Genomic DNA, 26,812 nt, shown 5'->3' on the forward strand with positions numbered 1-26,812 from the left:
CACCACAAATGTAACAGAATGAGTCTGGATCGTTAAGACAACTTCTTCTTGATGAGTTCATGCTTTTCACTGGAAAACAGACAACAACATAAAGTTAGTGCAAAAATCAAGCTATGAACAAACTTTTAGAACACTAATTAACACAAAACTATATTGAGAACTGCTCAGTTCAAGTACTAATCCAAAGAAATAAATGAGATGATGCGTCGCATTTACCAACAAGTGCTATAAATAAGATACCAAACATCTCAAAAACTTGAGCCAATCTGGCAAAACTGATGACATATTCAGAATCAGCACCCCAAAAATACCCTAAATTCGATGAAATATCTTTGGCACCAAAAATGCTGTTGACCAGTGTTATCTATATAAAAAGTCAACATGCCATAAAAAAAAAAAAAAAAATTTGACATGTCATTGTGGCCTTCAAGACGTTTTCATTGGTGGGGAATCAGTTGCAGAACTAAAACAATGGGGCAGAAGCTCGAAGAGATGGCACAGCTGACCCAATATAAGGTCTCAAAGTCCATCTAAACCTACCCCCCGAGGAACAGTGCGCTCCACTACTGCCCAGTTGTTTTGATCAGTGGGGGGCTTGGTGCAAGTCCAATGATTTTTTTTGTTTGTTTTAAAGTACAGTTACTTACTAATTAAGACTCCCATACTTTAGACTTGTGCAGTACATTGTATTTGCTTATCTGTGATAACTGGGAAGCTCCAGTCCAAATCCCAATGTGTCTACCATCATCTACTTTCATTTCTGCAATCAGGCGACAAACTTTGAATTAAAGGGGTTGACAACAACTTTGGTATTGCTGACCTATCAATAGGCGGTCGTTCGGAGTGTCAGACCATCATAAACCCGAAAACCTAACCTAAGAGGTCATTAGTTATGGCGGTGGAGGGATGTAAGCATTGTATGGAGGAACAGCTCCGTATATCGTTTATTAGTCTGTTGCTGAAAATAGCAACTCCTCTTGTTTTCCTGATCCGAAATTAAAGCCTAGTGTAAGCCTATGAGGCGGAGACATCAGGTCAGGAGACCCTTGGTCAGGTTAAGCATTGGGGCCCAAACACAGATGTGAAATGCAGTTGTGTTAATACAAAATAAAGCGGATATTTATAAAATCAATTAAAAATAAAAAAATTTTAGATCAGTTTAAAAAAAAAAAAAAAACTTCAAAAAGGGGGAAAAAAAATAGGTAAAAATAAGAAGAAAATCATAACTGCTAGATTCAGCTTCTAGTAAGTCGGCCACAATCCGTGAGGCAAGGACTATATTGTACATACGATTTCAGTAATGAAAAATGGCTACAGGCAGCAGAAAGTGGATGCATAATCAAATCGAAGTAGCCTGTTCACACAATGCGGAAAATCTCTGCTGCGTATTTGCAAACAAACAAAGTTACGATGTATTAGCTGTAAATTTGTGTTTCGGATTTGACTGCGGCTTTCACCCTACTCCATTTACTAAGCATTGAATAGGATGAAAATCGCAAGGAAAATCTGCATAATTTTGAGATTTTAAATCAGTGCCATGCTTTTATTTTCGTGTAGATTTTTTCTGCTACAAGTGATTTTGAAAAACCCATTTACTTGTATGGTACTCTAGATTGCCGTTGATTTGCGGTGCGGAATTCACAATGCAAATCTGTGACAATCACCAAATTATGAAGAATTTAGGACGGAGGACATGGTTTACAAAATGTGAAGAAGGACGCGCCTGTCACTTTATAATAGATATTATTTAAAAAAAATCATGTCCCCTCTTAATCATCACCGAGACAGAGAAGATTCTGGGAGGACGTTGGATCCAGTCTTAGTTTTGAAATAAATCCTTGTACAAGGTAACTTTTTCTTCTTTATTAATTTTAACGTTTCTTAACGTCTATTGATATTCCGGTCAGATACAAACCCCATGGCTTTTGACATACTTTCAAAAAAAAAACCCACACCTCTTTCTCCAGAAGTTCCCTGGAGTCCCAGCAAGGCATCCAGCACAGTGAATGGAACATCAGATGTGTGTAATGGAGAAACGTTAAGTCCGTTTTAGCCTGGCAGAAACTTATTTTTTTGTGGATGAGATGGGTTTAATTATTTATCCTCATTTCATTTTTAACACCTATATTTGAAGTAGATATTACAAGATAGATCGGCATAAATGTTGGATAAGGTGTGTAGGACTTATTTAAAGATTGCCGTGTGCTCTTGCTGCAAAGCTTCGTGACCTCTTCAACCGTGATGCGCTTTTTTTTTTTCCTCGCCTTCAGCTTTCCAGCTACAATATATTCCCAAATATTCCCCGATGTGCTCATGCAACCAGATAGCACAGAAGAGATGCTGAAAAATCCAAGAGCACAATCACAGGCAGATTTTTTGGCCTACTTCGCCTTCATCCTGCATAAGGAGAGGAGCTTACACTTCAAATGAGTAATTGGATTTTCAGAACTGCAAGTGGGCTTTCTGTGCCTGTTCAGTCAAGACGGGGCCACGAGGTAATGATACATCTGCCACGATGCAACAACCTGGCACGTCTACTGTCAAGAGTTGAAATCATAAAGGAATAAGCTGTCGTTAACAGCCTCTTGCCGAACACTGGAGCTGTCAGACTATTGTTTTCCCTCTCCGGTATGGGGGGTGGTGTGGGCTAACAAAACCTGTCAGCTCTGGAAAAATAAGCTTTTAACCTCTGATTTCTCCACTTCTTTATTTTTATTACTTCAGCCTCCTTCCGTGGGTCTTACCGTACAAAGCTTATAATTCCACATCGTCAATTAACGGCGCTGATAACAATAGAAGCAAGATGTGAAAATATAAAGCTTCATAAATGGCTTCCATCCTTAAGGAGCATTAGGACAAAAATAATTATAATAATTCTTCAGCAGCTTAAACAGTATTTACCAAGAAGAAATTATACCTTTCCTTAACTTGATTTTACACAAATGATATATATTTTTTTTTTTTTTGCGATACAGTGGAAAATGTATATAATTAAAATTTCTGCCTGCACAGCCAAAGCTAAGGGTTCCTGACCTATCCAACGCAGAATTTCAATTAGATTGATTGTTAATAATAACGTGACTGAAGCAGTTTAGAATAACTATACTTTGCAGACATATCTATTTTTTTTTTTTAATTTGGTGTGAAGATAGTTCACTACAAAGAAAAAAAAATTAAAAATTTAATTTTAAGTTTTGAGAAGTGTAAAGTCAAACCTTGAACTCACCCAAAAATAAAGAAATATAGCTCATTTCAAATGTATATCTTCCCCTGGGTAAATATTTATGAACATTGATGAGGTTGGTTTCTAAACTTTAAGCAAGCCCCAGTGCGCGCTCTAAATGCACAAGGCGTTCCCCTGAAGTTTGCCATAAATTGTAAAATCTAGCAAAGCTTATAAATGAAAGCCAAACATTTGGGACTGATGGGACAACACCTTACAATATGCTGTGTAAGGAAGAATAAAAGTAATGGGACGATCACAGGGACAGACCGCTATTACCAGAGTGTTGCTCTACAGGAAACTGGGAATCCCAGTATGGAGGACTTGGCTCAGCAATTAATTACCGACTCTCCAGCACTAAGCATCATGTCATACTCCCAGCTAGCAAATAACATTTTCGAAACAAGTCAACAAAAAGAGGACTGTTCAAATCAAGCACAAGTTGCAAAACTATTGTGGCCAAACAGTTCAGTGCATCTTACCGCCATCTTGTTTTCAAATTACTTACACCCTTCCTCTGACTTGTGAAAAGCCTTAGCTGTCAATCAAGTAAAAGAAGGACAGCAGCAGAATGAAATCAAATAGATGGGAAGGTGCACTGAACTCTTTAGCCACTCCAAGGATGCAGTGTGTTTGGTTTGAACAGTCATATTGTGCCGACAGACTCCCTTTATTGTACACATTATTGATTTGTTTCATAAAAGTCTATATACTTTGTAAAATGTATGAACATCATAGAAGGGGGTTCTAACTTTAAGTGAAATTGAGCAGTCCATTTACTGTCTGTTCTTCAATATAGCCCCCATGGAACACATTTGCCCCTAGCTGATCAGGACTTTCAACTGCTTGGAGGGGATTAAAGGAGTGAAGGCTGCCAAACATAGCTTAAAAATTAAAGAGGTACTCCAAGGAGATGAAAATGCATTTCAGTCTACATTTTATAATAATCATAATAATAATAATAATAATAATAATAAAAAAACAAAACAAAACACTATAAAAGGCTCATACCCCTTTGCCTGTTTTTATATGTAATTTTATGATTTTACTACTTCCCACTGTGACCTCACATCACAGCTCTGCTGCTGTTCCTCACAGTGCCCCCTTCCTTCTGTGATGTTACGCCAGAGATCCATCCTGCTGCTTATGCAAGCCTGCCTTCTTACCAATCTCATTCCGAACCATGTTTGTCCACGTGTCTAATCCCATGCACATGGCCGCGACTTTTATATCTATGGAAATTTTATATTTCCGAATAAAGGCTTTATTTTACTGAAGATTCAGATACTGGATCTTTCTCTTTCTTGGCTCTTTCCTGCGGCACTACAGGCATCTGTGGCTCGGACTTCTAGAGTGATGAGCTGATTTTTCCTTGCTTATATATGACGCTGTTATGGCTGATTCAGTACTTAAATTCAAGAAGTGTCAGGATGCCTTTCTTGAAAAATTTAATATTACTGGTTCTGAATACCAAATTCTGTGATGGGACGTTGATCCAGGGAACTAGCCTGATTGCTTTATGGAATCATTTTTTCCCCTAATATGGAGCTTTTAGTGTCTGCCCCATGCAGTTTTTGACTTTCTGTGGTTCAACATATTAGGCTATAGGTCGAACTCTGTGAAATTAAAGGGAATCTGTCACCATATGACCTATCTAAACTATTAAAATGGGCAAACAGGTTATATGCTGTTGATTAGAGTGCTACATATCAGATCTCATATCAGATGCCTTGCTGAGAAAACGTCTTTTATCACTTTATATAAATGAGCTCTTCCAGGCTCTGGGGAAGATGGTGCCTGGAAGATAACTCTGCCCCCAGAGCTTTTTTTTTTTTTTTTTACATGAAGGAGAGTTACCAGTGTGAGACACGCAACTATCACAGAACAAGATACAATTTAATACAATTAGAGTTTTAGACCTTTTCCTCTCTGAAGAGACAATTTGCATATTTCCCAGAGGAGCACTGCGGCTTTAAGTCTCCTCACCTCGACATGCTTAACATGTCACTCTCCGCAAGGGGAAACTATACTTCTTGGATCCCTAGTATTCTCACTGTAATTGGAGGCAGCTATTCTGGTGTTATGGACCACACAATACATGTATGCACGGTCCTGCCTCTACTCTTTCTCTTCATCTCCTGGTCTGTCAGCATAAAAAAAAATATGTAAATGACTAGACTGGTTTCATTTGCAGTTTTATAAATCTGGAGACACATTATACACTTACCTCCATTGCTTTCTTGATGTAAGGTATTTGTGTCCCGCTGTTTAGATCCTCATTTATTATAAGTCTTCTGGCCCACTGTCCTGCCCTCACCACGCCGCTGCCGTGGATTAACACCAACATTTTGTCTGCATTCGTCAGTGCATCCTTGCTCATAAAAATAAAACTCCTGGGTTCGTTATCAGCAGCATCTTTCTGAAAAAGAAATGAACACGCATACTTAAATTTGCATATCCACAAGTTGGGAAAGAAAAATAGGTGCGATAGTAAAGGGTTTGTCCGGTCCAAACAGATAAGTCTGCAGTCACTTTGTGTGACTGCAGAGTTCTGAGTCCCCCAATACTGGGAGGACCCCCAGCATGCTCGAGTATAACGAGTATATTCGCTCATCACTATTATTTATAGCACAATGCAAATAAAAAAAATAAAAGAAAATTAACACTTGAATTCAGCTATTCCAGGAAATGCCAGTGTACTCTACTAAGGCCGGAGAGGAATCCCGCGTGGGCAGTGACATTGCTTGATCACACATTCACTCTGTAGTAATGAGGCCTGTATGACTTGGGACTAGCAGTCTTAACCCAAAAAAAATAAAGGAGAAGGAAAAAACTACGGTAAAAAACTATAAATAATCAAAAGACATGATTAAAAACACCCAGTAAAAAAAGAGAAAATGTAGCACAGGAATTGATGTCTATACCACTAAGGGATAGAGATGAGCAAACAAAGTTAAAATAATAATAATAATCTTTATTTATATAGCGCCAACATATTCCGCAGCGCTTTACAGCTAACAGTTTCAAACACAACAGTCATAAGTAACAACGTTAGCAATACAATAATTAAAGCACAATAAGACGACCCTGCTCGTGAGAGCTTACAATCTACAATGAGGTGGGGGAGATAAAACGTACAGGTGTGTATTTACAATTATGTATTTACAATGATGGTCCAGCCATCTTCAGGGGGTGGGGGATAGATGGAGATAGTGAATGGGCTACACACACACACAAACATAAAATGACTGATTAGGGAACGTGATAGGCCGCTCTGAACAAATGTGTTTTGAGCGAGCGCCTAAAACTATGCAAATTGTGGATCGTCCTAATATCTTGGGGTAGAGCATTCCACAGGATTGGCGCAGCACGGGAGAAGTCTTGTAGTCGGAAGTGGGAGGTACGGATTAGTGCAGAGGTTAGTCGAAAGTCATTTGCAGAGCGAAGTGGTCTGTTAGGCCGATAGACAGAAATGAGGGAGGAGATGTAAGGGGGTGCCGCACTGTGGAGAGCTTTGTGGGTGAGAACAAGTACTTTGAATTGTATCCTGTAATGAATGGGCAGCCAGTGTAACGACTGGCGAAGAGCAGACACGTCTGAGTAATGATTAGCCAGATGGACGACCCTGGCTGCTGCATTGGACTGGAATGTCGAGTGAGGGGGAGGCCAATTAATAGAGCGTTACAGTAGTCCAGGCGGAAGTGGATCAGGGCGACAGTGAGGGTTTTTGTTGTTTCCATGGTGGGAAAAGGGCGGATTCTAGAGATGTTCTTTAGGTGTAAGCGTCATGAGCGGGCAAGAGATTGTATATGGGAGGTGAAGGAGAGAGTCAAAAATAACACCAAGACAGCACGCCTGCTGCCGGGGCGTTATTATGGTGCCACCCACGGAGAGGGAAATGTCAGATTTAGGGAGGTTAGTAGATGGCGGGATCAGAAGAAGCTCAGTTTTGGAGAGGCTGAGTTTCAGATAGAGAGCGGTCATGATGTTGGAGACTGCAGACAGTCCGTGGCGTTCTGTAGTACAGCGGGGGTAAGGTCACGGGATGAAGTGTATAGTTGTGTGACATCAGCATAAAGATGGTACTGAAAGCCAAATCTGCTGATGGTCTGTCCAATTGGGGCTGTGTAGAGGGAGAAGAGAAGGGGGCCAATGACTGAGCCCTGAGGTACCCCGACAGTGAGAGGAAGAGGAGATGAAGTGGAGCCAGAGAACAGAACACTGAAGGAGCGGTCAGTAAGGTAGGAAGAGAACCAGGAGAGAGCAGTGTCCTTAATGCCTAGTGACTGGAGCCTAGAGAGTAGGAGAGGGTGGTCAATAGTGTCAAAAGCTGCATAAAGGATGAGAAGAATGAGCAGAGAGTGGTCACCGTTTTGCTGTCAGAAGGTCATAGGTCACTTTGATGAGTGCATTTTCTGTCGAATGTAGGGGGCGGAAACCGGACTGTGAAGGGTCTAGGAGGGAGTGAGTGGAGAGGTAACGGGTAAGGCGGGAGTAGATCAGGCGCTCCAAGAGTTTAGAGATGAAGTGGAGATTGGAGACTGGTCTGTAGTGGTTTGTTCAGGATTGGTCGAGGGAGGGTTTCTTTAGTAATGGAGTAATGATAGAGTGTTTGAAGGAGGAGGGGGAAATGCCAGAGGAGAGGGAGAGATTAAAGATTGTAGTTAGGTGAGTTGTGACGACTGGAGAGAGAGACTGGAGGAGGCGTGAGGGAATGGGGTCGGTGGTGCATGTAGTCGGACGAGAAGAGGAGAGGAGCCTGGAGACTTCTTCTGTGATGGGATCGAATGTGGAAAGTGAGCCAGGGGAGATGCAGGGAGTGATGGGAGTCACTGCACTTGGTGTCTGGGAGCGGATTTCCTGATGGATATTGTCTATTTTCTCTATAAAGTGGGAGGCCAGGTCATCAGCACAAATGTCTGATAGGGGCTTGTGCTTTTGGCCTGAGGAGGGAGTGAAAGGTGTCAAACAGTTTCTTGGGGTTGTTGGATAGTGAGATCAGGGTGGTGAAGTAGGTCTCTTTGGCGAGGTGAAGAGCAGAGTTATAGGTCCTTAACAAATTTGAAGTGTATGAAGTCTTCTGGTGTGCGTGTTTTCCTCCATAAGCGTTCAGCACACCTAGAGCATCGCTGGAGAAATCGGGTTTGCGAAATTAAAAAAGTTTGGCATTTGTACTGGACAGGTAATGTGAGAGAGGGAGATTCTTCTTTTTTTCTTACCAAGACCCAAAGTTCGGGTCTCCATTGCTTTCAAAGGAGCTTGGGTTCTTGTTCAAGTTCGGGTACAGTTCTGGTACGCTAACCGAACTTTGGAATAAAATATGGGTTGGGTACCAGGACCTGAACTTCCACGGGTCTGCTCATCTATACTAAGGAATAACCCAAGCCAGATAACAGGTCCACAATCCTATATAACAAGGATGGGGAACTTTTCATGTGACTTAATGCAGCCCGGGGGCAGGTCCTCAATGCTCAGGCAGCAGCCGCATCCTGCTGGCTGCCGGCCCTTTAACCCCCAAGTGCACAGCACACAGCATTCATTACAGAATCCTGCCTGCCCTGCATATGAAAGATGACGTCGTCTGGGTGGGCGGGGTTAGCAGCGGGGTGGGCTGGGTTAGCACCCAATGCTCTCCCGTCCTCCTGTCCCAGAAGACGAGCTGCTGCTGAGTCTAGAGCGATCTCTGTGCTGGCAGCTCTGTGACTCCCCAGGGATCTCTGTGCCAGCAGCTCTGCTTTTCTACTGGTGATATGTGCCCCCCTATGATCTGTGCCCCTTAGGTATGTGCCCCATATGATCTTTTTGCCCCCTGTGATCTTTCCCCCCCAACTATATGCCACCCTGTGATCTTTGTGCTTCCCAGCTATGTGCCCCATGTGATCTGTGCCCCCCTGTGATCTGTGCCCCATAGCTATATGTCCCCCTGTGATCCCTGTTCCCCCAGGCAAGTGCCCTCTGTGATCTGTGCCCCCCAGCTATATGCGCCCTGTGATCTGTGCCCTACAGCTATGTGTCCCCCAGTGATCTGTTCCCCCCCAGCTATATGCCTCCCTGTGATCTGTGCCCCTCCAGCTATATGCCTCTCTGTGATCTCTGTGCACCACAGCTATATGCACCCTTGTGATATCTGTGGCTCCCAGCTTTGTGCCCCCTGTGATCTATGTGCCCCCGTTATCCCTGTGCCCCCTTGCTATGTACCCCCTGTGATATTTGTGCTCCCCATGTGATCTCTGTTCCCCTTGTGATCTCTGTCCCCTCCAGCTATGTGCCTCTCGGTGATCTATGAGCCCCCCACTCTGGTGATCTATGTGCCTCCCTGGTGATGCCTTCCCCCCCCGTGCTGTATATCCCCCCTCCCACAGTGCTGTATATCCCCCACAGCTGTATGTGCCCCCAAGTGATGTGTATATTCCCCAGTGCTGTATTTACCCCAAAAGTGTTGTATATCCCCCACCTGTGATATATATAGCCCCAGTGATGTATATTCCCCCAGAGAAATATATACCCCCAGTGCTGTCTGTGCTTCCTAATGAGCTATATAGTCCTTCAGTGATGTCTATTGCTCCCAGCCTCCCCGGTGATGAATATGTCCCAGCCCCTCCTGTAATTTATATGACCCCAGAGTTACCCGTGATGCATATATAGCAGTCTGTGATATATCTCCTCTGTGATGCATATACAGCAGTCCCAGCTTCTCCTGTGTGATGTATATACAGCAGTCCCAGCGTCTCCTGTGTGATGTATAAACAGCAGTCCCAGCGTCTCATGTGTGATTATATACAGCAGTCCCTGCGTCTCCTATGTGATGTATATACAACAGTCCCTGCGTCTCCTATGTGATGTATATACAACAGTCCCTGTGTCTCCTATGTGATGTATATACAGCTGTCTCAGCGTCATCCATGTGATATAGATACAGTAGTCTCAGCATCTCTTGTGTGAAGTATATACAGCAGTCCCAGCGTCTCTTATGTGGTGTATATACAGCTGTCTCAGCATCTCCTATGTGATGTATATGATTTACAAAACTTATGATAAAAAGTTGACTACTCTCCTGGCCGAAACAAACCTGGAAAAGCAGCTGTGAGAAGCAACATGATCAGTATCACCCAACATCACAGCTGCAGCAAAGAGAAGCAGCTCCAGCCGTCACATTAAGGGTGACTTACCATAATTAATTGTTTGACGGTAGAAATTTCCAAATGGCAACCCGGCTGGAAAAAGGTTCCCCACCCCTGCTCTGCTATATACCGTATTTTTCCGACTATAAGACGCACTTTTTTTCCTCCAAATTTGGGAGGAAAGTGTGGGTGCGTCTTATAGTACGGATATAGCATGTGGGGAGGGGGGCAGCAGCGAGTGGGATCGCACTGTTATCCCACTTCAGGATGTCCCCGCTGCCCGGAATCAGCTGCTGGGAAAACCACATGGCCCCGCTGATTAAGTGCAGTGAATATTCATTAGCGGCTCCCCGCCCACCGATCAGCTGAGCGGTGAGCCGGGAGCAGCAAATGAATGCTGCACTTAAGCAGCGACACACAGTTTCCCCAGCACTGATTCCGGGGAGAATCTGTGTGTCCGGGGGAGGAGGCAGCAGCAGCAGGGGCCAGGAGATCGCTGCATACCTGCCTGTGCTGGACGCTGAGCTGTCTGTGGTGCACAAGGAGGACCTGTGTGATGTCAGAAGTGGGCGGGCTGGAGCATCACATGGCAGCTCAGAGCCCTCCCTCTTCTGACATCATCATAGGTCCTTCAGGCTCCCACCTAGAATCTGCAGCTTCCTCTTATGTCCTGCCCTGTGGAAAGGCAACAAGAGAGAGGGCTCTGTGTGTGCAGCCATGGGATGCTCCAGCTTTTACCTCACCACAGTGTGGCTGGCTGCCACAATTAAGAGGTTAGTCTTTACAAAACACAATAAAGCACTCTGCCACTCCTTTGGTGAACTATAACTCCCAGCATGTCATAGGATCTGCAGGACATGCTGGGAGTTATAGTTCTCCCATGGGATTTTAAAGCAGCACTCCAGTGTTATTTTGCAGTGCTGGAGTGGTGCTTTCACTATAAGCCCTGTGCCCCCATTCTTAGGGCTCATTTCCATATGCGAGGCACACGTCCGTATCTCGCATGTGGAAACCAAGCTGTGGAGCCGGCACTCCAGAGCGGAGCGTGCGGCCGCATAGGAACACATGGAGCTGCACAGCTCCGCTCCAAAGTGCCGGCGCCAGAGCTTGGTTTCCACATGCGAGATACGGACGTGTGCCTCGCATGTGGAAATGAGCCCTTATACTCACCCTCCAGCGTCTTCATATCGTACTTCACAGACACCACACTGGTCCCGCAGCTTCCAACATAATAACATACTATTATATATAATAACACCACATATAATAGTATGTTATTTATGTTATTAAATATTTTACTACATTTTTTTTTGCTTCAAATATTTTTTTCCCTATTTTCCACCTCTAAAACCTGGGTGCGCCTTATAGTCCGAAAAATACGGTAACTACACTATGACACATAGGGCCAAGTGGCCAAACAACTAATTTCAAAGGGGTTGACCATGATTTTACCATGATGTCGCTAATGCATAAAGCACTTTTCCATCCTGCTCATACACAAGTTATCACCTTCCAGCCTTTGTTTCAACTGGCGATGCATTGAAGATTACAGACCTGCTTCTTAACATTATTCTGTTTTCTACACAACAAATTATTTCCTGACATTTTAAATTTCTCCATTTAGAGGTCCTAATTAAAACTTCATACAACAGCAATTTGTCTTTTTACTGCGGTAATTCATTAAACAAAGCTTTCACTGAGCAACGTCCATAAAGGTCAGGGCTGAGCACAACCTTGCTTTATCGACAAATCAACCAATAATGCATTTAGTCCTAAGAGCAGCAAGACTACATAAAGCAATTTGTATCTATTAAACCCACACAAAATCAGGTGGGCTAACAAACCTCTTGAACTTTAATCTGTTCTTTAAATCCAAAATAGAAAACTTTCAAGATCCAAGGGTATTTTACCACGAGGAGGTCACCGCATAAATTATGCTTTGGTAATAGGGACAACGAGACAGCTGAGAGCCGTCACGCTACTCAAATCTTTCCCACCATAGATAACAACACGGACCAGACATGAAGACATCTTAGGATCGGCAATATATAAGACCAAAGCTTACACTTATATGTTATTTAAAAAAAAATATTAGCTCACTAGATGGTAGCCCGATTCTAACGCATCGGGTATTCTAGAATATGTATGTAGTTTATTTATGAAGATTCTAGAATAATGCAATTTATACACAGGATTCGGCCGGACTGCGCCTGTCGCTGATTGTTCGCGGCCGGCCATGTAGTATATAGCACAGCCACATAACACATAGCACAGCCACGTAGTATATTGCACAGACACGTAGTATATAGCACAGCCCACGGAGTATATAACAAAGCCCACGGAGTGTTTAACAGCCCACATAGCATATAACACAGCCACGTAGTTTATAACAGCCCACGCACGCAGTATATAACACAGTTAACGTAGTGTATAACACAGCCACGTAGTATATTGCACAGCCACGTAGTACATTGCACAGCCCACGTAGTACATTGCACAGCCCACGTAATACATTGCACAGCCCACGTAGTACATTGCACAGCCCATGTAGTATATAGCAATGTGGGCATCATACCCCTGTTAAAAAAAAGAATTAAAATAAAAAATAGTTATATACTCACCTTCCGTTGGCCCCCGGATCCAGGCGAAGCGCTTACCGATCACAATGCATGGAGCGGTCACCGGAACGTCGCGAGGAGCGGGAAAGGCCTGTTCTGGATCCTAGGGGCCGACAGACGGTGAGTATATAACTATTTTTTTATTATTTTTAACAGTAGATCTTTTTACTATTGACGCTGCATAGGCAGATCAATAGTAAAAAGTTGGTCACACAGGGTTAATAGCAGCGTTAACGGAGTGCGTTACACCGCGGCATAACGCGGTCCGTTAACGCTGCCATTAACCCTGTGTGAGCGCTGACTGGAGGGGAGTAAGGAGCGGCCATTTTGCCGCCGGACTGTGCCCGTCGCTGATTGGTCGTGGCTGTTTTGCCGCGACCAATCAGCGACTTGGGATTTCCGTTTCAGACAGACAGACAGAAAGACGGAAGTGACCCTTAGACAATTATATAGTAGATAGTGTTCAGATTGGCTGCTGTTTATGAGCAGAAGTTCCTTAACCCCTTAGTGACAGAGCCAATTTGGTACTTAATGACCAGGCCAATTTTTACAATTTTGACCACCGTCACTTTATGAGGTTATAGCTCTGGAACGCTTCGACAGATCCCACTGATTGAGTGTATTTTCGTGACATATTGTACTTCATGTTAGTGGTAACATTTCTTAGATATAATTTGCTGTTATTTATATAAAAAAAAAAAAAAAAAAACGGAAACGTGGCAAAAATGTTGAAAATGTAGCAATTTTCAAACTTAATTTTTGTACCCTTAAATGAGAGAGTAGTGTCACGCAAAATAGTTACCGGTAATAAATAACACTTACCACATGTGAACTTTATATCAGCACAATTCTAATATTTTGTTAGTATGTTATAAGGGTTAAAAGTTGACCAGCGAGTTCTCATTTTTCCAATAAAATTTACAAAACTATTTTTTTTTTTTTTTTTTTTAAGGGACCGCCTCACATTTGAGGTGAGTTTGGGGGGTCAATATGACAGAAAATACCCAAAAGTGACACCATTCTAAAAACTGCACCCCTCAAGTTGCTCTAGTCTACACAATACTCAAGAAGTTTATTAACCCTTCAGGTGCTTCACGAGAACTAAAGCAATGTGGAAGGAAAAAAAACACACAAAAAAATTACTTTAGACAGCAACTTTTTTTTATTTTCACAAGGGTAACAAAATAAATTGCACAGCAAATTTTGTGGTTCATTTTCTCCTGAGTACACTGATATACCATATGTGGTGGAAAGCCACTGTTTGGGCGCATGGCAAGGAGCACCATTTGACTTTTTGAACACTGAATTGACTGGAATCAATGGCGTGCACCATGTCGCATTCGGAGACCCCCCAATTTTAACTCTAGCCCTAACTCTATCCTCAACACACCCTTAAACCTAATCCCAACCATAACACTAACCACCACCCTAACACCAACACCACCACCACCACCCTAGCCCCAACCCTGATTCTGAGATTGTTTTTTCATGACATATTGTACTTCATGTTCGTGGTAAAATTTCTTCAATATAATGCATTTATTTATGGAAAAAAAACGGAAATTTGACAAAAAGTTGGAACATTTTGCAATTTTCAAACTTAATTTTTGTACCCTTAAATCAAATCAGAGTGGTGTCACACAAAATAGTTAATAAACAACATTTCCCACATGTCAACTTTACATCAGCACAATTTTGGAAAAAAAAATGTATTAGGACGTTATAAGGGTTAAAAGTTGACCAGCGATTTCTCATTTTTCCATCAAATTTTTTTTTTTTTAAGGGACCACCTCACATTTGAAGTCAGCTTGTGGGTCAATATAACACAAAATACCCAAAAGTGACACCATTTTATAAACTGCACCCCTCGAGGTACTCAAAACCACATTGAAGAAGTTTACTAACCCTTCAGGTGCTTCAGGACAACTAAAGCAATGTGGAAGAAAAAAATGTTACTTTTTTCACAAAATATTTGTTGTGCAATTTCTACTGAGTATGCCCATACCTCATATGTGGGGTAAAGCCACTGCTTGGGCGCAAGGCAGGGCTCAGAAGGGAGGGAGCACCATTTGACTTTTTGAACGGAAAATTGGCTGGGATCATTGGCAGGCTCCATATCTCGTTTAGAGACCCCCTGATGTACCTAAGCAGTGGAACCCCCCAATTCTAACCACAACCCCAACCCTATCTTTAGCCCAACCCTTACTCTAATAGAAAAATGGAAATAAATGCATTTATTTTATTTTTACCTAATTAAGGGGGTGATAAAGGGGGGTTTGATTTACTATTTTTTTTTTTAATTTTGATAACTGTGATAGACCCTATCACAGTGATCAAAATTAACCAATAGAAAAAATATCCTAATGTTGCCATGTGCTGGCCGACAGATCTTGACAGGTGCAATGTGCATGCCATTTTCTTCTCGGAAGAAGATGCTGCTGGCAGGGGGACTTCACGGGGGGGTTGCAGGGACACTGGAGGTAATGGGTGGGTGGGGGGTCGTGAGACCCCATTTCGCTCTCCTCTGATGTGCGATCAAATCCGAGGAGAGAGTAATCAATTAATTAATAACCGCGATCACAACACTGGGGTTGGTAAAATCTGATCCGAATCATGCTCTCTTGTGTCTCATCTACCCCCGGAGAAATTCCAATGATGTGGGGCACTATACACTTATTTACCAGCGCCGTTAAAAAGCTGTGCTGAGGCATAAGTATTCTTAACTGCTGCCGTTAAAAGGCGTATCGGTGGTCGTTAAGGGGTTAAGAAGTCAAGCAACTACAAATTTTAATCTTACATAAAAGCAAAAAGTTCCACTAACTTTGTCTTCTGATCAGGAATAACTTGTACAAATAAGTTCTATATAGCTGCAATGCAATTTCTATGTCACATGTTTGATCTTTGGTTATATCTTAGAGTAGATTCATTTGTGGGTTTAAAAAAAAAAAAAATCTTGTGGCAATTGCTGACTTTTTTGCACCAAATTCCATCAAAATGGTGCACATGGTTCATTAATTTTGCGCAGTTTTTTTTTCCTGTCTCAACCATTGCTGTGACTTTTTACAGCAAAAAGTCAAAAGGTTTCAAAATATCAAATCATAAATGTAGCAAAAACATTTGGAAACTGTAAATCCTGCCCACAGTGGCGAGCTAAAAAAAAAAAAAAAACGACAAGCACAGATTCAAAAAAGATGCAAAAGGAAAAGATGCAAAAGATGAAAGAACAGGAACAAGTTAGGGTCTATTCCTGATGGAGCAGCAAACATTACTAAAAGATTTTTACTGAGACATGACAGACCCCATAAGAGTCCATCAGGTTTCTAATGGCAAGGTGAGTGCTAAAATAAAGGTGTAAGCAGAGCCTTTAAGAACTACACCTGTTTTCTGTAAAGTCAGCGCTGTCAATCAAGGAAGCGGGAGGCAGATACAGATGCAAAATAAGTAGGTGGGAACTGGTCAGCCATGCCAAGGGTGCACTCAGCTTGGTTTGAACAATCATTTTGTAGTGTCAGACTCCCTTTAACTGTGTTGCGTTGGTACATGAGCACTAAGCAGACTGCATGAGATCACAGGGTCACATCTGCCAACAAAAAAGCGTTGCACCATTCTTGGTGGGGCCAGAATAGTAAAAGAAGCAGCTAACCATTCTTTATAGTTAGTCTGAGAAGGACAGACCGCGAGATCTATCAGAGTGATGCTGGACCACTTGCCTATGTCTTCACACCTGCTCTGTAGTTCTGAGTGAGGGCTCACACAAGTACGGAGACTAGTCAGATATTGATCTGAGTGTCGGATTAAACTCACCAATTCATGTTTATAGGTCCATGAAAAAAAAGCAAATCTGACATGACTCAGATGCCATCCACGGCTGAACATTTTTCACAGACTGTTTGATAGGAGCTTGAAAAACTGATGAAACGGCGACCAAACTCTGATGGAAAAAAATGACACTGACCAAACTGAGTTTCCAGTGTTTCAACAATTTTCTCGTATGAAAAAATCACCGATGTCTGAATGAGCCCTAAATGAGCCTGCTGGTGAAAGCGCGTCTAGACAAGAGTGCAGTGCCAATACCTAGTGTTTACTGATTAAACTGTGGCACTTGTGTCTATGGCCAATGCCAGTCTATCTGCCCTGTGACCTACTGCAGAACATAGAATGTGGACTGTTACAGGTAACTGTGGCCTGTACAGTTAGCTCTTCAGTAGCCCGAGAAAGTCAGAAAAAAAACTGTCCCCTATACCACGAGTTCTACTTTGACCTGTTTCTAGTGAGAAACGTTTAACTATTCTATGTTGTGTAAACCTTAAGATGTGGCAGATTTATTGCCCGTTAAGGGGTTATCCCTTTTAGGCGAGTGTGATTTTAGATATTTTACAGTGACTGGGGTCCAGCACGAGGTAACAACCCTGCCCGAGTCTAGTTAAGGCTGTTCACCACTGCTATGGTGCTAGTGTTTTGGCTGCAGTGATTATGTCATGTCAATAGCGCACATCACTGCTGCAGCCAATCACTCAGCTCACTGGCTGTACTATGGTAGACAGCATGAGCCACTGAGCACAGTAACTGGATACAGCGGTGATGTGAGCTGTCAACGTCATGGAACTGCTGCAGCTAAACCACTGAGATCGATGCAGCGGTGGGCAGCTGGACCATGGTGTACTTGAGTACCTCCTGTGTTTTATATTTTAAGTATTTTACAGTATTTGTGGTTCACCTTCCTGAAAGTGCACAACCCATTTAATCAAAAACCCTTAAGCCATGTCCCTTGAGATAATGTTTTCCATAATCCCCAAGCTTTGTAAATCAGGATAATATACTTTAATCCTGAAGTGTAACCATCAAGTTCTGAGCCTCTATCCAATACGTAACCATCCAGTTACTGCCTTCTGTGAGACGCTAACATTTATGCCGACCTTTCAAGAGTAAAGTAAAATCTATCTATCCTACTTAAACCTTTCCATGTATGTGTTTGTCCCTGTGTCATACTCAAGTAGGGAGTGGAGTTTGGGGAAGGGGGGGAGGGGGGGGGGTAGGAGGGTCACAAGCCACACACTAAAATTAACCAGCTCACATACTTACTAAGCCATAACATCATACCAACGAAATGAGAAAGTGAACGTTATTTCATGATAACATCATATATGTCAAGAGGTGGGATATATCAGCCAGTAATCGAACAGTCAGTTTTTGAAGATTTGTTGGATGCAGACTTTTCTTTTTTTTTTTTTACAAGCATACAGATCTTAGAAACTTTATCAAAGGTCAAATTGTGATGGATACAAGTCTGGGTCAATGTATCTCCAAAATGCAGGTTTTGTTAGGTATTCACAGTAAGCAGTGGCAGGAGGTGCCTATCAAACATTGACAGACGGTTCTTCCTTGGCCTATCGGCAACAGAGTCGTAGGTGCCCATGGCTCACTGAAGCACATGGGAAGCCAAAGCTAGTCCGCCTGGGCAAATCCGAGAGAAGAGTTGGTGTACTGCAGAAGAACGGATGTAAGTGTATGTCACTTAGCTGGGAAAGAGAAAAACAAAAGCCAGGACAAAAGTACATGGTGGCCTCATCTTCCAGCTCTCAGGAATTAAATGATCTGCTATGAAGTTCGTGTTGTCAAAGGTCTAGTGGAGTCTATGCTTCAATGGGTCACAGCTGTTTTGGCAAAATGAGGGGGGCGTATACAATATTAGGTTGGAAAGCTATGGGTAATTCTTGCACTTTGATGAGGAGTGATTCATGATGCACTACACACCTACTACAGCTATGATCTTTGGCAGATGAATACAACTACATCACATAGGTTTTTAGTTAAATAGACGATATTCCTACAATGATGCACTGTATGTTCGACAATTCCATTACCAACGTACCAAACTACAGCTAGTTTGTTTTACTTCTTACAAAATATGTTCCCACCACTACAAAAGATTCTGCTTCATGGCATCTGGTATGTTTCATGGCCTTCAACACAGAAAAATATCTTTATGTGGCACATACAATCAGGCAATATTAACAACAAAAACAAGATCTGCAGGGCAACACATACAATACACTGCATTACCACAAATGTACACTGATCTAAGCCAACCAATTCAATAATTACGCCGCTATTGAAAAGGCATTAGACTTGTTTTTGCTTTCATCTTCCCCCATTATGAGTATAATGGGTTATAAATCAAGTATCCATCTTTATATGATGAGGGGAAAGGAAAAAGAGAAAGTGAAAAAAAAAAGAAAAACCTTGTAAAAAGGGTCAGAGATTACTGGAAACAAAGAGAAACTAAAAGGGAACTCCGCAGAGGTGGCCAACCGGGTTATTTCATTAAGAGTTACAAAGGGCAGTTTGAAATACTCAGACGCTAAAATAAGAAGGATTTACATGTATAAAGCATAGTACATTTGTCTGGTTTCTTAACAGTGCTGCAAAACACAGAAGAATTCTTAGTCACAGGCTCCTGCATGCAGCCCAACAATAAGGGACAGGGTTTCTTTATGGAAGGACTACAAGGCAGGAAATCCAAGCTGCTGACCTCATATTTCTTACAGAGTCTAGCCTTCTACATCCATCTTACGTCTGTATTGTTAGCGGAGAGCATCCCCGACCCTGCCCATAAAAAGGAAATAATGAGACGTCTGGCACATTAAAGGGACGTCGTTCTTAGAGACACTGCAGCATGTAGTCCCAAATCACGTCTACAGACTCGTGCCTGGGTCAGGATGTCTTACATCTCCAAAACATATAGGAGAATATCGGCATAACTACATTAGGCGATTGCCACTTGGTTATGATCCTCCAAAGGCAAGATGACAGGCAGGAAGCCATTGAGAGAATGCGGTCTTCTACTATAGCAAAGTAACATTTCGCTTTCACACACAGAGCCGTTTCTTTTTATGAATAACTGTCGCATATCTGCACATCAGAATATAAAGGAGGTTTAGTGGATGAATTGACAGTTACAAGTTGGTTCCATATTTAACAGCACCTACTACATTTAGTGGAGACTGCACCAGTGTTGTTTTTAAAGGTAATATGTCATGTATTTAATTTCAGCTGCATTAAAAGGAGAAATCAGCACTTTCCAAACTCTGCCATAAAATGAGAAATAAATGTTACTCATTACCTGAATCATCCAGATCTCCAGTGGTCTGATGCAGCGGTCAGGTGACTGACCAACAATAGGTGAGAGCAGTGGGCAAATGGAATTACAAGTGACACATATCTTTAGTTTATAACTATCCCTATGATCTAGCAAGTTTTGAAAAGTACTGGAACATCCTTTTTTATTTTAAAAAGGGAAGCCATCTTCAGATAACGACCAATTGCTTAAATTAGCTTCTCCTGTTGTATTTTTTTTAAGCTTTTTTTTTTCAATGTCATGATCTTCAAGAAAAAAAAACAAAAAAACACCAAGGTTACTTACCGGTAGCCGGTTTTCCCGGAACCCATGACGGCACACCTGAGAGAGGGGATCCGCCCAGTCAGGACAGGAAACCCTACTGAAAATAAAAGGGCGGTACCTCTCTGTTGCTTCAGTTGGTTTTGAGAGCATGAGAGGGCCCCCCTTGTTAGTATACATGGCAATCCATCACCACATCATATTAACTAAAAAAGCACCCAAAGCAATAGTGCACACCGAAAGGGTGAAAAAGGGGGGGAATATACGGGTGCCGTCATGTGTTCTGGAAAAAATGGCTACCGGTAAGTAACCTTGGTGTTTTCCCTTCCCCCATGACGGCACACCTGAGAGACTTTTGTAGAATGAAACCTTAGGGAGGGACCACCGCTTGTAGTACCCTTCTACCAAAGGTTAGGTCAGCAGAGGAAGAAAGATCTAGCCGGTAGTGCTTGAAAAAAGTTGAGGGTGAGGACCAGGTAGCAGCCTTGCAAATTTGATCAATTGATACCTCAGCCTTTTCTGCCCAGGAGGTAGCCACGGCTCTGGTGGAGTGAGCCTTGATGCCTTCAAGAACCGGAGTGCCACCCGCAGAGTAGGATAAACTAATGGCCTCCCTGATCCATCTAGCAATAGTACTTTTAGCTACCCCACACCCTCTTTTGCTACCCTGAAAGGCTACGAATAGGGTTTGGTCTTTCCTCCACTGACTAGTCATAGATATGTATTGTAACATAGATCTTCTTACATCTAGCATATGGAACTTTTGTTCCCCTGGATTTCTAGGATTACTACAGAATGATGGTAAAGTAATCTCTTGACTCCTAAGGAACTTTTGAACCACCTTGGGGAGATACGCCGGGGTCTGGTCTTAGAACAATCCTGTCATCAAAAACCTGAGTATAAGGAGGGCATATTGACAGGGCCTGTAAATGACTTACCCTACGTCCCGATGTTAAGGCTACTAGTAGAACTGTTTTAAGGGTAAGTAACTTAGGGGATAACTCCTGTAAGGGCTCAAAAGGGTCTTTAGTTAGGGCTTCTAAGACTAAATTTAGATCGCAAGGAGGGATTTTTGGGATAACGACCGGTCGAGATCTATTACAAGATTTTATGAATTGCGAAACCCATCTATTTGAGGCAAGATTACAGTTATATAGGGCCCCCAAGGCTGAAACCTGAACTTTAAGGGTGCTGGTTGCTAACCCAAGATGTAATCCTGCTTGCAGAAATTCTAGGATAGGACCCACTGGAGCCACCTCACCCAATGGTTCACCCAGGAAGTTAAGAATTTTTTTCCATGTCCTACCATAGATCCTAGAGGTTATGGGTTTTCTGCTTTTCAATAGGGTGGAGATTAAACCTGGTGAGAATCCTTGGCGACTTAGTAACGCCCTCTCAAATTCCAGGCTGCCAGATGGAAGCCCTTCACCTGACAGTGGGTCACTGGGCCCTGGGTTAGCAGGTCCGGAACCTCTAGCAGAATCCATGGGTCCATTACCGACATCTACCTTAGAAGGGAGAACCATGGTCTCCTTGGCCAGAATGGAGCTATGAGGATAATTTTCGCTTGATCCTCTCTGATCTTCCGGATCACAGCTGGAATCATCACTATCGGGGGGAATGCATAGGCCAGAGAGAACTTCCAGGGTATCAGTAGGGCATCTACTGCAAAAGGATGTTCTCTTGGATTTAAGGAGCAGAACTTTTTGACTTTTTTGTTGTGTGAGTTGGCAAACAAGTCTATTTCTGGTGTGCCCCAGGCTTGGACTATTTGTTGGAATATCTGGGGGTTTAGGGACCATTTCCCCTGTCTTAGGCCTCTGCGACTCAGGAAGTCTCCTTGTGTGTTTTCTATGCCCCTGATGTGTAGTGCGGTCAGGAATGACAGGTGTTGTTCTGCCAACTGAAAGAGTAGATTTGATACTTCTATGAGGCCTTTGGATCTTGTCCCCCCCTGATGATTGATATACACCACCACTGCTCGATTGTCCGTCAGGATTCGAGTACGGTGGCCCCGGAGCAAAGGGAGAAAGTGTCTTAGGGCTTTTTCCACTGCCCATAGCTCTTTTTCGTTTGACCCATAGTTTCTTTCTAGTAAGGACCAGGTTCCTTGTACCGAGTGAGACCTCAGGTGAGCCCCCCAACCTGTACCGCTTGCGTCGGTCGTGAGGTCTTTGACCGGATTTTGCCACTGGACCCCCAATGTCAGGTGGTCTTCCACCGTCCACCAAACTAGGGAATCCCGTACGACCAGGGAGAGACATAGATTTCCTTCTAAATGCCCTCTTAACAGTCTTTGAGCTGAAAGAACTTCCCACTGTAGTTGTCTTAGGTTGAATTGCGCCCATCCTACTGCCGGAATACACGATGTTAACGAGCCTAGTAGGGACATCGCCTTTCTTAGAGTCATTGCTGGATGATGTATTGCTGTACTGGCCAGATTTATTATCTTGGCTACTTTGTTTTCTGGAAGGAGGCAGAGCTGACGCTCGGAGTCCAGCATTAACCCCAGGAATGACTGTAGTATTACTGGTAGTAATCTTGACTTGGGGATATTTATTATCCAACCCAGCTCCATTAGAGTTGATGTTACCACTGATACTTGAGTGCAGTGGGACTCTGACCTCCCTATTACAAGGAAATCGTCCAGATATGGGACAATTACTACATCCCGGGACCGGAGGTATGACATTACTTCCACCATTACTTTGGTGAAAACCCTGGGGGCTGTAGACAGGCCGAATGGAAGGGCTGTATATTGGTAATGCTTTACCTGATTCTGAATATAGAGAGCTACTCTCAAGTATTTCCGATATTCCTGATGCATTGGTATATGGTAATACGCATCTTTTAAGTCTATTACTGCCATGAAGCAGTGTTGGAAGAGAAGTTTTATGGTCGTGTTGATAGAGAACTACTCCTTCAAGATGGAATTTTATCAAAAGTCCCACAAAGGTATCCAGCACACCTCAAAATCATGACATAAGAAAAGAATTTCCCCAAAACATATGAAGGGAAAAAGAGGCATAGGCTATAAATTTAAAAACCAATTTTAATGAACATAATAAAATACAGAATATGTAGAAAAAAGCAGGGTAAAGCTCATAAAAAATGGCTGGGAGCAATAACCACACCAGGAAATACAAAAATAATCAATGCACTACAAGAGCAAGCACGTACTAAAAGAGGTATATTACATACAATCAGATGGGCAGGAAACAACAATTCCTATAGTACCAAGTATAATTAGCCTCAATAGTCACCCATAACTTGCCAAATATAAAGTGCTCTAATGCTAAATCTGATAGATTTCTCTATACACCACAATGCAGTGTGTTAGCATATGGCACGCCATTGTAGAGAAATAATAGTGAACTTACAGATGACTGTCCTGGTGGGAGGTGTTCCACAGCGACCCCTGACAGCGCCGTTTCGCCTGACTGGCTTCCTCAGATAGGGGGCATATGCAGAAGAGTCTGCCAAGAAAGCTGCTGCTCCTTGCACTAAAGATATATTTGCAAGGATGTCGCCTCTGGGTACTTTGTCCCTTAGCTGATCCTCTATCTGCTGTAGCCAGACCATTAAAGCACAGGCCGTACATGTCCCAGCAATTGCTAGCTTCAGGCCCCCCGCTGAGGCTTCCCAGATATGTCTCAGAAAACTATCTGCTTTTTTATCAAGCGGGTCTTTAAGAACACCCGAGTCTTCTAATGGAAGGGACGATCTTTTTAAACATTTGGCTACTGCCCCGTTAATTTTAGGGATCTTCTCCCAGGATTCAGAGTCTTTTTCCTCAAAAGGATATCTCCTTTTGGATGAAGAGGGCAAAGCACCCATTTTTTTCAGTTTTTTTCCACTCTCTCAATTAATGCCTTGATTTTCGCATTGACCGGAAACGTGCGTTTCCTTTTCTCTTCTAAGCCACCAAACATGACATCTTCTAGTGACCTAGGTAACTTCTCCTCCTTAAGACCCATTGCAGATCTAACTGCTTTAACTAATTTGTCTACGTCCTCAGTTGGAAAACATGGACGACCTCCTGAATCACTGTTCAAGGAGGAATCTGAAGACTGGATAGAGGCCGAAGAGGTAGAGGGAGATCGGGACGATTTATGACTCTCCTGTCTTTGAGAGGCATCTGACTCTGTAGACACCTTACGGCTTTTCCTTCTCATTTTATTAAGGGCCATTTTCAAGGAGTCTTATTTCTGCCTGTATTATGGCTTTAAGGCTAGTGGCGAAATTAGGGGTCTCTTCTTGTATGGTTTTGTTAATGCAGTCAGCACAGATCTCCTTCTGCCACTGAACTGCAAGCGGGTCTTTACAAAGGGCACACTCTTGGTTCTTTGTTTTACCGCTAGACTTCCTGGACCCCTAGTGATCAAACAGAAAAAATGGACCCGGTTACCATAAGGGTGACATTCACGTAGATCACTCACCACCGCCGACAATCAAGGGTACCGGTTTTGGAGGCTGGACAGATGCACGTGAAGCGTCCCTCCTGGACGCCGACGAATCTTGCCGGACAGGACGACTGCTGCTCCTACCACTTGAGCGGCTGCTCCTGGTATGCTGGTGACTCGGCAAGGCATCTGGCGAGAGTTCCTGCTGCTGCTGCGATGGCAGCTGCTGCTCTTGCTGCCCCACTTCCATGATGAAGTTTCTGTGCACGAGTGCGTCTTCTGTGGTTATCACCCCTGTTTATGGGTGATCCACTGCACTCCCTGCCTCCTCCGGTGCCCAATAGTGGCCCCTCCCCTGCTCTGTCGCGCCGCCGGAGTCTTTATCCACCGGCCAGCGTTTTCTTCATAGGCGCCACCGTCTTGGATCCGGCGCCCCCTTTCACGTCACACGGGCACGCCCATTCCCAGCGTGCCTTGCGCGTGACGTCAGGCGGGCGACCCGGAAGCTGCCGCCACACGGCAGAGAGAGGAGGGCGGCGTGGCAGCTACGGAAGGACTCGGCCCTCCGACCGTGCTGCCCAGACGCCCGCTCGGACACAGAGCCCCGAAGGACCCGCGGACGGCGCATCCAAACCCGAGCTCCGACGCACAGGCGCTGCCAGTTCTTCCACGCTGGGACGGGAGCTGGGTAAGTGGAATCACCGTCGTGTTCAGCACAAGGGTCCCTGTCAGGACAGGAAACCCAACTGAAACGACAGAGAGGTACCGCCCTTTTATTTTCAGTAGAGTTTCCTGTCCTGACTGAGCGGATCCCCCCTCTCAGGTGTGCCGTCATGGGGGAAGGGAAAAAATAGTACTATTGCAATTGTCACACTGGCTACAGTACAATAGCATGTAAAAGTTTGGGCACCCCTAGTCAAAATTACTGTTATTGTTAACAGTTAAGCAAGTGGAAGATGAAATAATATGCAAAAGGGCTAAAAGTTAAAGATAACACATTTCCTTTGAATTTCAGGCCAAAAATGCAGCCCATGACCATTGGCTGCAATACAAACCCAAAGCATTCCACCTCCATGCTTAATGGCTGGCGAGATGTTCTTTTCCTGAAATTTTGTGCCCTTTTTTTCTCCACTCATACCTTTGATCATTGCGACCAAAGAGTTCTATGTTAACCTCGTCGTTACACAGTTCTTGCTTCCAAAATGCATCAGGCCTGTTTAGATGTTCTTTTGCATACTTCTGACACTGAATTTTACGGTGAAGAGAGGTTTTCTTCTGATGACTCTTCTAAGAAGGCAATATTTGTGCAGGTATCTCTGAACTCTAACAAAGTACCACAACTCCAGAGTCTGCTAAATCTTCCTGAATGTCTTTTGCAGTCAAGCGGGGGTTCTGATTTGCCTCTCTAGCAATCCTATGAGCAGCTGTAACTGAAATTTTGCTTGGTCTTCCAGACCTTATCTTGACCTCCACTGTTACAATTAACTGCCATTTCTGAATTACATTTCGAACTGAGGAAAAGGCAACTTGAAAACGCTTTGCGATCTTCTTATAGCCTTCTCATATTTTGTGTGCCTCCACCATTTTCAGAGTGCCAAGTAGCTGCTTTAAGGAACCACTTGCTGCGGTTTTTTAGAACAAGGTTAGAGGAAGCTGGCTTTTCATAAAGCTGAGAAAATTGCATCATCTGGCCTTTCCCAATGATGATCGTGAACAAGCAATAACCCTAACAGGCTAATTAAGGTTTGAAATCTTGGTCAAAGTTATCTGAGAACACAAATCTCCAAGGGTGCCCAAACTTTTGCATTCACCCATTTTCCTTTTTGGATTTTTTTAAATGAAAAAAAAAACAAAAAAAACAACACTTTTTTTTCTACTAAAATACAAAGGAAATGTGTCATCTTTAACTTTGGGCCCTTTAGAGATCATTTAATCTTCAAATTGCTTAACTGTTCACAATAACAGTAATTTTGACTAGGGGTACCCAAACTTTTACATGTCATGGTAGCTTTTTGAGACTAACTTCCTGTCATTTCAGAAAGAGGTTA

General features: G+C 43.1%; 1 protein-coding gene across 2 annotated transcripts in view; it reads right to left on the reverse strand.

The window, feature by feature from the left end:
• The window catches only part of ARB2A (ARB2 cotranscriptional regulator A), a 616,199-nt gene that overhangs the window by 524,931 nt on the left and 64,456 nt on the right, over positions 1–26,812 (reverse strand). For both annotated transcript variants that reach the window (XM_077289153.1, XM_077289144.1), the window contains exon 6: positions 5,451–5,642. In XM_077289153.1, the coding sequence (XP_077145268.1) occupies positions 5,451–5,642 (192 nt within the window). The remainder of the gene's footprint in view (positions 1–5,450; positions 5,643–26,812) is intronic.

This window comes from Ranitomeya variabilis, chromosome 1, assembly GCF_051348905.1.
Source record: "Ranitomeya variabilis isolate aRanVar5 chromosome 1, aRanVar5.hap1, whole genome shotgun sequence".
NCBI lineage: Eukaryota > Metazoa > Chordata > Amphibia > Anura > Dendrobatidae > Ranitomeya > Ranitomeya variabilis.